The following is a 17,461-nucleotide window of genomic DNA, read 5'->3' as shown; positions in this document are numbered from 1 at the left end:
GGCTTTGAAGACACTCGAACTAAGGACGCAAGGGAGAAACGTGCTAAGAGGAAGGCACGCTTGGCAAATCCACACCATGATCAACTCCCGCCCCAAAACCTATGGCCCTACTGTGGAAGGATGTGTGGATCCAGAATTGGCCTCCACAGTCACTTATGGACTCATTGTTAAAACAATGTGTTTATGGAAGACAATCTTACTCGGCTACAAGTGATCACCAAAGAAAGAAGAGTCATAGGCAGACAAATTGTTTGGTTCCTTTCCATGCCAGCATTATCACCCTTCCTGGGGGTAGGCAATGTTGGCACGGGGAGTAACCCTGTTATTAAACATACCTCTGAATGGTATTACCAGAGTGGAGTGGGGTCAGACCGTCTGGAATTAGTTCCAGTGCTGCTGTGGCAGCCTGTGAATTAAGCCTGTGAGTACTGGAGCATCCAGATGTTGGCCACTTGAAACCAATCCCTTAAAAACCGACTTTCCATGGGCAGTCACTTAACCATAACATGGCCGATGTGCCAATTTCACCAGCCTGCTGCAGGTCATTTCGGGGAGATTTGCAGTGGCCTGGTGGGGTTGTAAGTGACAGGTCTGTGCAGTGAGAAGTTGATGCCCTTGATGAGAATCAACCTGCGAACACTGTCTGGTGTGTGCAGTTCGAAAGTGAAGTGTCTGGCTTGGGTAAACTGGGCTGAATGATGATTTTGAACAGGGAAGGTGGCTGGACTGCTTTTAACTAGTTAATCATGTGTCAGCAAACACAAGAGCCTCTGTTTCTTTCCATACTCTTAACTATTGAACTGCAAAGTGATTCCGATATGTCTCATGGGGAAATCCCCTGATGTCTCTTGTTCGCTTGCTCAGAAGTGACAATTCTCAGTGGATGACGGTGTTCAAGATATCCCACCATTTTGAGGAGCAGCTCCTTAAAGGACACCCAGCTGCACAGTATCAATAAACATAGAGCACGGGCAAAGCTCTAGTTGTGGAATAATCTCTTTAAGAAGAGAATGGACAGGAAAGCATCGTAAATATACAGTGCTTGTCTCCTCCCTCTTTCTTTCTTAATCTACACATCCTCAGCACTGAAACAATAAGTTCATTTGTCCAAATGTCATAGTCACCATTTGCACATCTGTCTCTATAACCCTTATCACTAAACATTTATACACCTAAAAACATACTCAGCAAGCATGATGCTTGGAATTCTAAATATGGAAATTACCGGTAAGTTTCTTTGGGTTCCAAGAGTCATGGAATTATTTATCATATCCAAGATACATTTGAGATCTGAACTTTGGAAACTTTGAAAAAGGAACCATAATTAATTTTCTAAGGCTGTAATCCTTAACACACTTACCATTTCTTACTCATTCACCATAGATTTGCATGTGGTGTAGCAGTTAAGAGTAGTAGATTTGTAATCTGGGGAACCAGGTTCGCGCCTCAGCTCCTCCACATGCCGCTGCTGGGTGACCTTGGGCCAGTCATACTTCTTTGAAGTCTCACAGCCCCACTCACCTCACAGAGTGTTTGTTGTGGGGGAGGAAGGGAAAGGAGAATGTTAGCTGCTTTGAGACTCCTTCAGGTAGTGATAAAGCGGGATATCAAATCCAAACTCTTCTGTGGTGTTAGTGCTCCTGTTGCAACCCACCTTGAATCAGGCCACAACCCACGAGTAAACATGCATATTACTGTGCTGCACAAGAACTCATTCTGAGCCTGCTCTTGTAGGAAAAGGTTATTGACTGATTTTATATCTAATATAGACATATATTATATAACTATTGAATTAAAAGCTGATATCAAGGCATTGAAACAGCCATGGGAGAAGCTGCCAGAGTCTGGATAAACTCTAAAATGACAGCCATTGATTCAAAGAATGGAGAAACTCTTATTGTTGTGTCACTTTAATGAGATTGTTTTATTGTGTGTTTTAATTATGTATATTCCTATTTTAATGTTTTTAAGTGAATGTTTTATTTTAATTATGGATGTTTTCTAAATGACAGCCTTCACCTATATGGAGATCTTGTTTGTGTGGCAGCCAATTAAGATCAGAAAACTTGATGCTATGAGAGACAGGGTCTTCTTCGTAGTGGTCTGACAGTTACAGAAGTGCGTTCTGAATTCATTATGCTTGGCTTGTTTAGTGCAGACTTTCAAACAGGTCTTTAAAACATTTATCTTCCAGGCTTCCTTCCTTTAATGTGTTTTAGGTTATGTGAATTTGAGCTATGTATTTTCTGTGTTGAAATCTTGTGGCTTTGTTTAGACCTATGAATTACCTCTTAGCAATTCATAATTATTTGATTATCAAATTCTTGTCTATACATCTTCTTTGTTGTGTGTGCCAATTTGTGAGGTCATGGCCCTGAAATGCACACTAGAAATATTTTCAATTGATCAATAACAACTGCAGTAACTTCTACAAAAAAAGCGTTCTGAATTTTGTGAAGCAACTTATACACCAAATGGATGGGAATGTTAGCAAATTATCTGGGCATCAGAATGCAAAAAACTAGGAACAAACTTACACTGTTTCAAAAACCATTTTGAATAAGGAACAGTTGGGGGAAAGGAAAAAATCATTTTACAAAAGACCAGAAAATAGATCAATTATCAAAGCTAATATTACATCCCTTGAATACCAATCAATGTTAAAATTTTAAAAATTAAGCACAATATAAGCTGATGTTGTGACGGAAATGGAGTTACTTTCAAATATTTTTCAGTGAAACAGGGAAATCTGAGCACAGGCTAGGAACTATCTTAATATATTCTCCAGTCAAATGCCCATTCTTGATGTTCTACATGTCAATGAGTCTTCTCCAATTGACTTCCATCAAACGCAGACCCCAAAAGTGCAAGTGGTATTATCTTTGCCGGCTTGCACAATTTATTCACAAAATTAGTAGACTGCCTGCTATTGAGCGAATCTGAATTATTCATTGGGAATAAATTATCCAATAAATTTAGCATTTCTTTCTGTTTGCAAATGAATTAGTCCTCATTATTCCTGGGCATTTGCTATTCATAAGTGTTCACTGAATAGATTATTATGCAAACAAATTTCAACCTATAGGTGCTTCCAAAAATCTCTTCTATTTATGGTGAATTGGTACTGATCAATAAAGCACATGACTTTTTTTTCTGCCTGACCCCTGGCTGGTTGAAGACAAAAATCTATTTAAACAAACAACAGAAATTTGGACTATAGCTAGGAACTGGTGAAAAGAATATCCTTCTGGATCCATTTTGAAGCAAATAATCAGTTGTGTGAATTTTACTGGCAAATTGCTCATTTCAAAGGGAGCCAACTAGTGCAAGTTCGCATAGGTAAGAGAAGCATATATTTACTATAGTAAGTGCATTGAAACCTCTCATTGGGAGACCTGTAACTTGCATCAATAGATGGCCTTGTGCATTTACCCTTCTGCAAAATGGGAGCAGTGGTATGCCTCACAGGGATGTTGTGAATGGAAAATGCAAGAAAGATGGTTAACGGTCTTTACAAATTAAAACCCCTATATAGATAGGGGTGGGCAACCTATTGCCTAAGGGCTGCAGGTGGCCCTTGGTCTAATTTCAAAAGCCTTCTGCAAGTGGTGGGTTCAGAGCTCTGTCAACTTGAACAGATCGTCTGTCCCTTCCCCAGTAGCCTATTGGACAGGAAGAGGAAAGAGAGAAGCAGGAGACAGAAAGAGAGAGGAGGGAAGGGAAGGGAAGGGGGTAGCAAAAAGAGTATGAAAGGGGGTGATAGAAAAGGGGGGGGTGGCCCGATCAAACTTTGGGCTCTGGCACCACTCATTGTTGACATGTGCCCCCTCTCCCAGATTACCCCCAAAAGGAAAAAAAGTATGCTAATCCCTGATGCAAATCATAAATTGCAGCAGAAAGTATTGGTAAACATCACTTCACATTTACCTTAACCTCCTCCTTTGGGAAGAATAGTGGGATGTAAATTCAATCAATCAATCAATCAAATAATATTCAGGCAGATCTAATAGCATACTTTTCTGATATTAGAATCATAGGGTTGGAAGATACCTTGGGGGTCAACAAGAATGGCTGCTAGGATCTGCACTTTGAGAGATGGCCATTCAGCATTTGCTTAAAAATACACCCAGCAAAGGCTGGCTAGTAGGCAAGGTGAGGTAGGAAATTTTGGGGTACCATTCCTGAGAGGAAATGGCCAGTTATATTTGGGTGTGATGCAACCAAAGCTTAGCACTTTTAGTAGCAACTAATTTCAATAACACAATAAAGCACGATTCAACCTGCAATAGCCCAAGTTTGTAGATTCAAACGCCACGTTGTGCAAAAGATCCCTTCATTGAGGGGCTGGGCTGGATGACCCACTGGGTCCCTTCCAGTTCTTTGGTTCTGGGACCAAGTGTCAACCGACCAAGTGGGACTGAGTAACCCTGCATAGGACCAGACTTAATCTCTCTCTCTCATCAAATCTGTGTGTTCTACATGCAACAGAGTTCAAACGCGTTCTTTTAGCCAGAAATATATGAAAGCTTTAAATTGAGATGTATTTTGGAGTTTCAGCACAAGGCTGGCTGCCTAAGGGAAGAAGAACTTATACTATATCTCAGATCCGCTCCCCGTTCTGCCTCCGGCCTCTTTCTCTGCGGGGTCGGTCGAGAGAAGACAAGAGACCTCAAAACGGAGGTGATTTTTCTTTACCCCGTAAAAGCAGCGAGCATTGTGCCTCCCTGGAAATCTGCGGTGATACTATGTCTCTGCTGATGTCTTCCAGTGATCCCTCGCGCTTTTATTCACGAGGTGACAGAAAAGGTCCCCTCTGAAAGAACTAAGCCCCGCAGGAGAAAAGCGGGGATGGGATGAGGTGGGAGGCGGAGGAAGAAACCTCCTCCTCCCCCCCCCCCCCGCATTCCCGCTTGGCGCACCGCTGAATGAATGAATGAATGAATGGCCCCTGGAACCTTCGGCTGCGAGCGCTCGGCCTCGCTCGCCCAGGCTCCTCCGGGGGCTCGCGAAGGCTAATCACTTTGTTCCCATCTCCCTCCCCCTCCCCCTCCCCTTTTAATAGACTAATGAAGCTCAAACAAGTAGGCTTAGCCCAGTGATAGCTCACGTGGCTCCCCGGCAGCTCTCCCTCGCCATTGGCCGGCGGTAATTATAGGCACACTCCCGTGAGAGCCCGGAATCCTCGGCGCATAAATTATGCAAATAGGGGAAAGTGCCGCACGGGGCAGACCTGATGCCTGGATTCATTCATTCATCCCGCCGGAGCTTGCCGGGGGGGGGGGCGCCGGGGGCCAGCCGCGCGAGAGAGGCCCATTGTTTTACGGGGTATATAAGATGTCTGAGGCCAGTCGTGTGCCACACTCGTTGCTCACACGACTTGATAGCGGCAGAGATCACTTCAGAGACAAGAGGGGTCGCGTGTCCCGCCCGTCGCTTTTCTCCCCGCCGGGATCTCCGAGGAAGAGAGACCTCGGCGCTCTCGGCGTCCTCCCGCTGCTGCACTCGGGGGCTGGGCGCGCGTGGATGTGCGGACGGCCGCCCTGAGCAAGTGAGTAGGAGCGGGGCAGGCAGGAGGGATGGGCGCAGGGGCTGGGCGGGCAGAAGAGGGTGCAGCTCTGCTGGCTGGACACAAACGACAAACTTGAACTTCAGCCCTGAAAGGAAACGACACTGACGCTGGCAGAATAAAAGCTAAACATTTCTTACAGTTTCTTTTCTTGACTGGGCTTTTTTTTAAAAAAAAAACAAAAAACAACCCTCACATTCACACGTTATTTGTGCTTCGTGTGGGGTTTTTAAAAAATACTATTTTTAAAAAATTCATTTTTAGTTTTCCTTTTTTCATAGAATTGTAAAAATGAAGGAACCCCAAGGATGATCTGGTCCAACTCTCTGCAATGCATCTCCTTTTCTTCTTTTCTCTAGTTCCCTTGTAGTTCTGTTTCCACTTTAGAGTTGGTAATAATGGTGCCCCCTTTCTTTTTCTCCTCTTCCTCCTCCTCACAGGATGTCCTCGGCCCTGGAGACCAGTTACTCTGACCTGGAGAGCAGCAGCGACGTGCCCTTTTGCCTCACGGATGACGAAGGCAGCCTCAGCGGCCTACAGGCCCCTTCCCTGGCCGCCCCCAAGCGTCTCGCTTCCCCAGAGCGCAGCCTCGTGAAGGGCGAGGAAGAGAAGGACCGGAAGAGGCGTCGGGGGCGCACCAAGGTCAAGAACGAAGCTGTCCTGCATACGATCAAGAAGACCAGGCGAGTCAAGGCAAATGACCGGGAGAGGAACCGCATGCACAACCTCAACGCAGCCCTGGACGAGCTCAGGAGCGTCCTCCCCACCTTCCCTGACGACACCAAGCTGACCAAGATAGAGACCTTGCGCTTTGCCCACAACTACATCTGGGCCCTCTCTGAGACGCTGAGGCTGGCTGATCAGCGCCTCCAGAAACCTTCCAAAGAGATGGTCCTGCCCAGCTTCTTGAGCTCCGCAGACCCGCCCAGCCCCGGCAGTGACGCAGGCTCCTGGATATCCACTGCCTCTCCAGCCACCTCTTCCCTCTCTGCCTGCACTTCGAGCCCTGGCAGCCCAACAACATCAGAAGACTGTTGTTATGGCCATACGGAGAACCTCTTCTCCTTCCGCTGCCTCCACAAAGACTTGTTGCAGAGTACTTCCTGCTTTGTGCAGTACCATTAGACAAGGGCGGTTTGCTCCTTGGGTGGGCAGTGCCCCTTCTCTTAGCATAGCGAAACGATCAGTGCTTGCCCCGGTGGCTTGGCCTGCTTGGGCTCTAGGCTCCCATGAAAACACAGGGTGGGGAGGTGTACTTTGGGCCTCTTCACATCAAAGCAACCTCAGACTAATGTCATCTCCAACCCAAAAAGTCAGTGATGTTAAGAAATGTTCGCATACACACCCAGATGTGTGAACAACGTAATGCAGTGTTTAGGCTGGCCTCCAGTTCGCTGTCATGGCATCAAGATCCAGCTCACTAGAAGACTTTGCTCCCTTTGCTAAGATTTTCTTTCTCTCTCCCTGCCCCTGCTTTTTAATTTTTTTTTCCTTTGCACTTTTCTGAATGTCACAAATCCCACTTTGTTTCCTTCTTTTCCACTGGCCCTGAGCTCTTGGGCATCAATATGATTTAGAAAAGGGAATAAAAGGGACAGATTTGCTGCTACAGACAAGGTGAAAAGTCAATTTTACAATTTGTAGAACTCTAATGAAGAAAAATGAGCATGAAAATTTGGTTTGAACGCCCTGACAATACAATGAAAAGGCTTAGGGAGGGCTGATTTGGCTGGGTGCACAGGGCCTCCTGCTAGATACTTAGCTCACAAAATTCTCAATGACTCTAATTGCTGTGGATGGAGCTTTGCTTTTTTCTTGGCAGAGCTCTGAACCCTGACATGATCAGTCCCTAAAGAGGGCAGACAAGGAACTGGGTTCATGCATTATGGATCTTGACCTCTGCTGCTTCTGTCTTGTTTTTGAGTAGGATTAGACAGAGCATTCACTGACGGGGTCTGATTCTAGCTTAATTTATTCAAGAACTTTCATTCATATGAAAATTGTATTTTTGTACATAAAGAGCTTTATTATTATTATTATGTCTGCATTGTCTTAAAATGAGATGCTGTACTTTTTATATAAAGAAAATCTTGCTGTAAATAAATGTTGTTTTATACATTTATAATTTGGGTGCATTTGGATTTATCTTTTATTCCAGAGGTTGTAATTTCATAAAAATGAGCCTGCATTTGTCAGAGGAGGCGATGCATTTTATTAGCGAACAGGAGAAATTGTGTCATGGCACAAACATCTGAAATCAAATTAAAAGCAGTTATCCAGGTAGCAATAAATATACACCATAGAATTCTCTTACATCATCTAAATTTGGACACACACATAAGCTATTAATACTTACAATAAAGCAAATTAAAATTGGTGGCCATGGTTTAGCTCTCAGCATGAGGCTACCTGTGGGGATACACATACTAAAAAACAGAGTTCTCTTTGGTGTAATGAAACATCAGCTGGCAACAGATTTTCAAAGAAAAAGGGATTAAAAGGGTCAATAAAAAGTGACAATTATGGAGAAAGTGGGAAGTGACAGGTGGATGCCTTAGAGCAATGGGTTTTTGAAGGCTTTATAGTTTTGCACTTTCTGAAGGGGACCTTTCTTGAAGATTTCAAGCTTTTAATCCTTCCTCTTTAGTTAAATTAAACTTTTTGAAAACTTTGGACTGAGTTTTTACAAGTAACAACTAATCAGCATATTGAAATAACATGGAACACATCCCCAAACAAACTTTACATTTCATGCAAACACCTTTCAATTCATGTTTTAGATTATTGCTAATAAAGGTGTTTAAAATGGTTTTTGTTTTCTTAAGCACACAAATTATCTTTTTTTTGCTCCAGTTTGTATTGTGTTTGTTTTCTTCTTCAAGGAATTAAGGGCAGCACGCATGGGAAGCTAGCTCATTTTATCCCTGCAAAAAACCCTTTCAGATAGGTTAGACTAGAGCTTTCCAAACTTTTCATTTTGGTGACACCCTTTTTGGACATGCATCATTTTGTGGCACAGTAATTCAGTTTTACTAGCAAACTGGAGGTTAAGCTAACCCCTTATAAGAGCATTCACACGACACACGGCAGCCAACACAGTAATGTGTCACAACAGTTTGGAAAGCTCTGCCTTTCTGTGTGAAGGGGGCTCTACACCACAGCCATGCTTAATTATATTACACTGATGTCCTGCATTTCCTTGGCTGTGATTCAATGTAGCCCAAGTGGTTCTTTCCATCTTATCGTCACTACAGCCCTGTGAGGTAGCGTTATACCAATGTTTGTAATCAGCAACCACATGGGTAGGGTAATATGTGTGGTAAGTCAAAATCTAGCTTTTTGGATAAAGTGTTATAATCCTTAGCCCCCTTCCCCAGCTGAAACAAAGCCATGTGTGTGTGTGTGTGTGTGTGTGTGTGTGTGTGTGGCTTCATTTTGCTCCCTTGTTGTCCTTGTCTCTCCCCTCCCTGCTGTAAAAATATAAGTCTGAGCTCCCCAGAGAAGAAATATGCTTTCCTTCCTTCTTGTATTACTTCATGAAATGGCACTGGTAAATATAAATTCCCAACCCTAGAACTGCATGTTCTTTGGAGCCAGTGTACTGGCAAGGAAATTCACCCCCAAATCTTCCCACTCCATAATGTTCCCACATGGTTGCATCACCACATGGCAATGCTTTTCCACTGCAAAATGCATCATGATTAACATGAAGAGGAGAAACTGCAGAAAATGAGACCCTGGCTAAGCCTTAAGTCTGAATCCTGAACAGTGGTGAATCTTAACTATAGTGAACAAAAGCGAGCCAGTTTCATCAACTATAGCTTGAATATGGCATGTTAAAACTAACCACAGTTAAGATCAACCACAGTTTGTCTGGGTTTTGATGACATGGCAGGCTGTGGTTTATTAAAAAAACGGAAACAAAAGTTCCCAGACTCCTTGTGCTATGCTGAAGGAGTGAAAGGGGATCTCACAAGCTCAAAACACTATTCTCAAAACACTATTCTCTCTATTGCGGCACATGACCCATCAAATATGGCCTTGGGGGAAGTACGACCATGTGCAAAATCCTTATCAGAGAAGAAATAAAAATAAATAGCTATTTTGGTGTGCACTGCTTTCCTTCCTGAGGCACGTCAATCTGTGATAGCGTGCAACTTGGGACAAACATGCTCAGTGCACCGGTATGAAAAGAGCCGTTTTGTTCAGCAGAGAAATTGTTCGTACACTGGGTAGAAGCCAAGTTGCTTTGTCTTTGTATATATGTCACTTCATGTGTGAAAAGATTGTCAGGTTGTGATCCGAAGGAGAACAAACAAAGAAACTAAAGTCTGGCCTTAGGGCAGAGAAAATAAATAAAAAATAAAGATGGATTAACCCCTATTTTGAGACTCGCAGAAGTAAACTTATGGACTTGAAAATTATCTTCGCTTTACCTCGTCCATCTTTTCTCCATTTGAATTGTTCTGCTCCTTCCCTTTAATAGCTGGCGTAGGGTGTGCGAGACAGGATTTGGAGCTCCCATTATACTCTTTGGAAGCGAGTCAGCTCAGCCTTTTGCTTGAGAGCTTATTCCATTTCTATAGCGCAGGGTAAATCCTCTATTTGTGACTCCAGCAAGGGGTCTCTCCAATCCTGCTGTAGGTGCACGTGTCTGGGATAGAACACTGGTTTTTCTCCCCCCTTAAGCCCTCAGGAGACGCACCAGGAAGCAAGTGCCAAAAGCCCCGGTTCACATCCTGCTCCAAGGAGAGCACACGGTGCAATTGCAATTCTGAATTGGCAGCTGGCTGCAGCACTGCTGAATATAAACGGGAGCGATCAAATGGATGATTGCTACTGCATGCAAGGAAGCGTGCTGAGATGGCTGTGCCTAAGAATGTTGTTTTAAAACACAGCACCCAGGCCCAGTGCAGTTCAAATAAGGACACTCAACCTGTTAACGCAGAGGAATTGGCACGACCAGCTGCTTCTCCGTCTCTCACACAAATGTCACCCGTAAACTGTATAGGTTGTGCACCTGCAGAGTCAAAAAGCCTGAGATTCTGCTCAAAGCTACAGAGATGTCTTGACAGCAAGCCTGCTCTCGCTAACCTCAAACACCCCGTTTGCTAAGATTGTAGTTTTGAAAGACTCCATTGGACAGATTGCAATGGGTCTGCCTATAAAGTATGTCACAAATCAAGAGAGAGGGGAGGAGAGGCTAGCAAAGTTGTAACAAAAGAGGTATTGGGCATTGGCTAAAATGGAAACAAGTGTGACGGCAGCCTTTTAAGTGTGACATGATTTGTGGGTAGCTGCAGTTCAATAATTCTATGAGAGATTTTAGAAACAGTCCGTATGTTTTTGCAAAGTATATTTTTGTGATGTTGAAATATTGTTGATCCAACATCTTGAGATATTCCTGGCTTATTTCCCACATAGTTTGCAAACTTTTGATTACCACTTGGCATATGGATTTCATGGACCATTTGTGACAAATAAGTGTTTGTATGTTTATTAAATCATCAGTTCAGGTCTTGCAGATATAATGAATGTATCTCAAACACAGATTTGTATAAAGTCTTGATGTACGCAGTCACAATTCATGCCCTTGAAAATTAGGGAAAATGCCCTTCAGGGACTGAAATTTAGCCTATCTCCATGGAGATGAAAGATCCTGTAAACTCACAGGTGACCTAAGACGCACATTTTCAATATCAGAGAATAAACAAAGCATTGAAACATTAAAGATGAGTTGCTAGCTTCAATTAGTACATAACACCGCTGCATATCTCTTGACAGGTATTGGGAGACAGGCACATATTTTTTCTTATTATTTTCATTATCATTACAGTAACAGTATAAAATGGACTATGAAATAGTATTAAAATGAAAAAGGATCAAGAGCAAAAAAATAAGATATTAGTACACTTAAAAATATTAAAAGAGTTAACAGTACAAAATTTGAAGGCAAGGGAAAGGGAAATTCAACTAAACCGACAGAGATAAGAAACAAACTAAATATGATTAGTAATACAGCAAACTAATTTGAAATGCTAGTAGTGTTTAGAAACATAAAAGAGGTAAAATGTCACACACAACAGCTACATGGTAATGCTACCATACACAATAAAAAGTTATCCATTTATCAAGACTTGGGCTTTCTGTTATTATCTAGAGATGCAGATTTTTCATCTGTTTTGCCCTTGTTAGGTTGGCTGCTAATTTGCTTCTGGGCCCAATTCATGATGCTCATTTTATTTCAAGCTTTGCGCAGTCTGGGGCACTCAAATCTTAATGACCTTCTCTTCCAGTATGGATCTAAATGAGGATTCTTGCCTGTGTCATCCCTATGACAGGTTTGGACAGCAATAGGGAAGAGCTGGGCTTGCTCAGCAATTGCCTCAAAATTGTGGCACCTCTTTCCAGAAGAAGCCAAGGAAGGCACTTAACTTAAGCACAGCGGGACTTAATTCTGGGTAGATATGTTTAGGATTGTGTTGTAATCATGGCTGGCTTTTTTGAAGAGGGTGTAAGATTTTTCTCATACAGTAGGCTTTTGAGCGGACAATGGGCTTTCTGTGGTTCTTTGTACATTGGTAGGGGTGCCATGTTGTTGCTGATATCTTTGCTCGTATGTAATGTGTGCACACAAAATCTATATTGAACAACTGGAAAAGGCAATAAAACTTTATATCCAATTATCTGCGGCCAGCGATCACTGCATGGAATTCTCCATCCAAACTAAAGCAACAGTTTTAATAGGCAGAAATCTCAGCATAAAAATGACAGTTGAATTGCTGATATTTCTGTTTGGCAAAAGTCTAGTGCAGAACCAAAATTTCCCACAGGCAACTGAACATAGTCATAATTTGGATTTATAGGATGCTTCTGCTCTGCACACTTTTTAATTGTTGACATACTGCACTGCTCCTTTGTAAAGGAACATCTGTGACGTCTCCCAAGCCTAAAACCAGATCCCATTATTATATACCAAACTCAATACTTCCTACTGCCTGCAAGTTCCCTGCTGCCAACTGGGATATTACTTGAAAAACTAAAGCATCTTTAATGCTGGTATTAAACCCTGAACAATACTTGGATTTCCACAACTAACAAGAGCATCTCTATAATAAGGGATCTCCTTGAATGGTAATCTGCTATAGATTTGATTTAATGTCGACTTTCTCTGAAAGCCTACTTTGGTACCTGTGAGCACATGAAAGGTAATACTATAATTATAGATCTCAGTCACTCTAATGAACCATTAAGATTGATTTGTATACGGGGAAGAGATTATAAAGGCAGAAGCAGGTGAGAATTAAAATGTTCAGCGTGAAGCCCTTTCTCACTGGGGGCTTGTGAAATCCAAAATAAATCATTTGGAGGATTAAAGCAACCATGATGACAAATTTCACTGATTTTAAAGGCAATTTCAATTTTTGTATGTTACTCAAGTATATCTGTGAACCAAACATGTTGGTGGGAAGCAAGTACGATGGGTGGTCACCACAAAATGGACTGGGCTGGAGTCCAGCTTAGGTTTAATGCCAGCGCCTGCAAGTGGTTGCATGGGAAGCTTCCTTCAGCAAGTACAATCTGGTTATTTCCTGATCGAAGAGAAGAGGAGAATAAAGGTAAAGGTAAAGGGACCCCTGACCATTAGGTCCAGTCGTGACCAACTCTGGGGTTGCGGCGCTCATCTCGCTTTATTGGCCGAGGGAGCCAGCGTACAGCTTCTGGGTTATGTGGCCAGCATGCCAAAGCCGCTTCTGGCAAACCAGAGCAGCGCACGGAAATGCCATTTACCTTCCCGCCGGAGCGGTACCTATTTATCTACTTGCACTTTGACATGCTTTCAAATGGCTAAGTTGGCAGGAGCAGGGACCAAGCAACGGGAGCTCACCCCGTCACGGGGATCCAAACCACTGACCTTCTGATCGGCAAGTCCTAGGCTCTGTGGTTTAACCCACAGCGCCACCCACTTCCCAGGAGAATAGGTTGGACCAAAAAGGCTAGGGAAAGGACTTCCGGGTTAGCGCCATCGGCAATGGTGGAATTCCTCTGATCCAGAGGAACCCGCTCCGCGAAAATCGGGTCTTGCCACCGCGGCGAAGGTGGAGACCCCTTAAAAATCCCAGGCAGAGGAAGCCTGGGAACGTGGGATTTGGCTGACACCAGGAGCGCCCCCCTACATGCAAGGAGACCCCTTTTTGGGGGGTCTGAAGCGACGTCGGGTTGAGTGGCGCAGTGTCTTGAATTGACCGCTATTTTTACGGAGTGAAGCCGCACAGCCATTGCCGGAGAGCACTGACTTTTTCCTGTGGGCAATTGGACTCTAAAACAAGTACCCGTGAGTAGAACGGAAAATTGGGCTAAGAAACATTTTAATTTGGCACTCAAGCGGGAAGGTTCTAAACAGGAAGTCCGCCTTCCGTTTCTGTAAATAATCTGAAGCAAAAATTGTGCAAGCTAAAGCCTGAAAAGCTGTTCATAAGGATCTAAAATTCCTTCTGTTTTAACCATCCAAACCCCTCTTTGAAGTAGGAGTAAAGAGGGGAAATTTGACTGTTTATACCTGCAGGAGAGAGAGTAAAGAAAGACAAATTTCCACCGTCTTAAACCTGGGAACGGGGTGTCAGAGACAGTGACTTCTGGCGAAGTTCATTGACCGTGAAAGAAACATCTTTTGACAGACAGCTAAAGAAGAGATACAAATTATCTTCAATGTTGCCCTTTGCATTTAAAAGGAACTAAAAATTCGAAAAGTGAAAGTAACTTTCTTTTGTTGGATTTGCTTTTAAGATGGATACAAATAGAAACTGCCTCCTCTAGAGGGAGTTTGTTAAATTGTTGCTGGAGTGGATCTGGGGTTTTTCCAGCTGCGGTGATTAGGTTCCTGGGAACAGACTGTGACCTTGAACAAATATGTATCTGGAAGAAACTTTGGTGCTTGCTCTTTGCAAGACGAGTGCCCTGTTAGAACAGTTGCATGAGAAGATGAATTTGATGACTGTTGCAGTTAAAATTTTTGGACAAACAGTGAATATTTATACAGGAATTACTCAGGAGCCAACTCAAGAACCTGATTTGATGGAGCAAGTGCAAATGCAGAAGACAGGGGAGGAAGTTGTTGTTGAATTTCAAGTAACACAAATGGAGAAGCCTGAGGCCCCACAGGGGCATAAGCCGTTGTTGTTGAAGGTTGAACCTGGAGTGGGCCAGGGGGGATCTGGAGTTGTGGGGGCCCTCAAGTTTGGAGGGTCCTTGAAGAGTTTGGCCACATAGCCACAGAGGGTCTTCTTTCTTCTTATTTGGCCATCACTTGTAGCCAAGTTTGCCAAGCGTGCCTTCCTCTTAGCATGTTTCTCCCTTTAGTCCTGAGTTCAAGCGTCTTCAAAGCAATTGGAGCACTCGCAGGCTAATGTTTTCAAGTTGTTGGCCACTGAGGGTAAATGGTAGCTAATGGATGCCTTTTGGCACCCAGGCATCTTAGCTGACATGTTAACACACCACATCTAGTACTCACGGTAGTACCTCCATCGTAAACTCACACAGGCTGGATTAGCACATTAACAACATTGAGGGCTAAAATGCAGAATAGGAAAAATGAAGAAGGAAAACAGACTTACATGGTTTCAGCACTTTTGATCAAGATGGGTTTTTTTTTTTTTTAATGATTATGGTATTATTCAACAAAATGACTGTGTGACTTAGGAGAGCTACACATAGCCCACTTAAGCTAACTGATCAATGGCTGTTTAATGTTAATTAATTAGAAAAGCACACTGACTAGAGCAAAACATCTTATTAGTCAAAAGATTTAGGGCAGGGTTCCTAAAGCTGTCAGAGAGGCAGCTTTTCCGCAGTTGCTCCATCTACCAGCACTTTCCAAGGTTGAGAAGGTCAACGGGCGAGACAGCAGAACCCAATTCACAAAAGCATCCATTTTGCTTGCACATGTACAAATAGCGTATGTGCTAAGGCACACACCTAAAGTTTGCACTAGTCGCCTTTGGTGAGTGTAGGTACTGCATGTATGATGTGTGTGTGCATGCACGCACGCACGCAGCAGGAGTATGTGTGGCATGTACATGTGGTGCCCTTGACTACCCCTGACATTTAGCAGTTCGAAAGCACGCAGTGCAAGTAGATAAATAGGTACCGCTCTGGCGGGAAGGTAGAACGGCGTTTCCGTGCACTGCTCTGGTTCACCAGAAGCGGCTTAGTCATGCTGGCCACATGACCCAGAAGCTGTTATGCCAGCTCCCTCGGCCAATAAAGCAAGTTGAACGCTGCAACCCCAGAGTCATCCGCGACTCGACCTAACAGTCAGGGGTCCCTTTACCTTTACCCCTGAAATTTGGTCCTCAGAGGGTTGGCCAACTTTGAGCGTGGCCCTCTGAATGAAGCACCTTGCAGAAGTTAAGCTATGCTGAGATGAGTCTAAATAAGTAAAAATAAGAGTATCTTTTAAAATCCCTTTATGTGCAGGTTTTTGTTACTCTCAAATCTACGACTGATTGTGTCAGAGTATATTTTTCCAAATGGGGATTTGTTAGTCTTCCTAACACTTTGCTATGTTATTTCTCAGCTTATAGCATACTTGACATTCCAGATGGAGGCTACAGGACATTGCAATCCGAAAGAGGGCATTGAGGGCTAGCTCAAAGCAATCTCAGGCTATTATTGAACCATATGATATGTTGCACAAATAATGGATTATGCTCAGTTGGTATTAGTTAATAGTCCCCGTTTGTGTAAACAAACAGCTTATTTCACTTAATATGGCATTTCTGTTTAGAGCCTTTCTCCCACATTCTACATTGGCTCCCAATAAGTTTCTGGGCACAATTCAAGTGTTGGTGATGACCTTTAAAGCCCTAAATGGCCTCGGTCCTGTATACCTGAAGGAGCGTCTCCACCCCCATCATTCAGCCCGGACACTGAGGTCCAGCTCTGAGGGCCTTCTGGTGGTTCCCTCACTGCAAGAAATGAGGTTACATGCAACCAGGCAGAGGGCTTTCTCGGTAGTGGTGCCCACCCTGCGAAATGCCCGCCCATCAGATGTCAAGGAAATAAATAACTACCTGACTTTTAGAAGACATCTGAAGGCAGCCCTGTTTAGGGAAGTTTTTAAAGTTTGATGTTTTATTGCGTTTTTAATATTCTGTTGGGAGCCGCCCAAATATTATTATTATTATTATTATTATTATTATTATTATTATTATTCACTAAATGACAAGCAAACAGAGCGATTGCAAGAAGCAAACAGGTAGCACAGCCCCTGTCCCCTCTGTTATGGGGGTATGGTCACATATTCAACCTCCCATGGGTATTCTTGCTGGGATGTTGGCAGAGGCTTTAACTATGGAAAGGTGGCATAGAAATAAAATTATGTATGTATGTACATTTCCTCCCTACCACATACCCACATCCCTATCGGGCTGGGATGAGGCTTTAGCTCACAGGGTGTGGGCTTTCATGCACACCTGAGCCTTGCCTACCTCAGTCTATTTTGTTCTTCTTAGCAATTTGTGTTTATCTATTTATTTCACCTGTGGACAACACTGAAAACATCTCTGTTTACAAACACATTCACACATCTGCATGGCATTATTATTATTATTAAAATTTGTATACCATTCTATACCCATTGGTCTCAGGGAGGTTCACAACATAAAGTTACAATATAAAAAGCACAAAATAAACAATAGTAAAAACAATTAAAACAGTAAACAATACTAATGTATGCAAACTAATAAAAATACACCCCCCCACAAAAGCCCCCCTAAACAATCCTCCCAGCCCATAAATACAAATACAAAATAACATATATATTTTTTTATAAAATAAAATCCCCTGTTATATTTTCACATAGTCATAGATGGACTGGCTCAGCTACATACATAT

General features: G+C 43.1%; 1 protein-coding gene across 1 annotated transcript; it reads left to right on the top strand.

Moving 5' to 3' along the window:
• The first annotated feature begins 5,363 nt into the window (after positions 1-5,363).
• NEUROG1 (neurogenin 1) lies at positions 5,364-7,647 on the top strand. Its single transcript, XM_079967063.1, has 2 exons — positions 5,364-5,548; positions 6,007-7,647. Exon 2 carries the CDS (start codon positions 6,008-6,010, stop codon positions 6,689-6,691), a length of 684 nt encoding a protein of 227 aa, XP_079823189.1. The 5' UTR covers positions 5,364-5,548; position 6,007; the 3' UTR covers positions 6,692-7,647.
• Positions 7,648-17,461: the final 9,814 nt, after the last annotated feature.

This window comes from Podarcis cretensis (genome assembly GCF_951804945.1).
Source record: "Podarcis cretensis genome assembly, chromosome: 2".
In the NCBI taxonomy this organism is placed as follows: Eukaryota; Metazoa; Chordata; class Lepidosauria; order Squamata; family Lacertidae; genus Podarcis; species Podarcis cretensis.
Note: the sequence above shows the minus strand (reverse complement) of the source record. Positions and strands in the feature narration are given on the sequence as shown.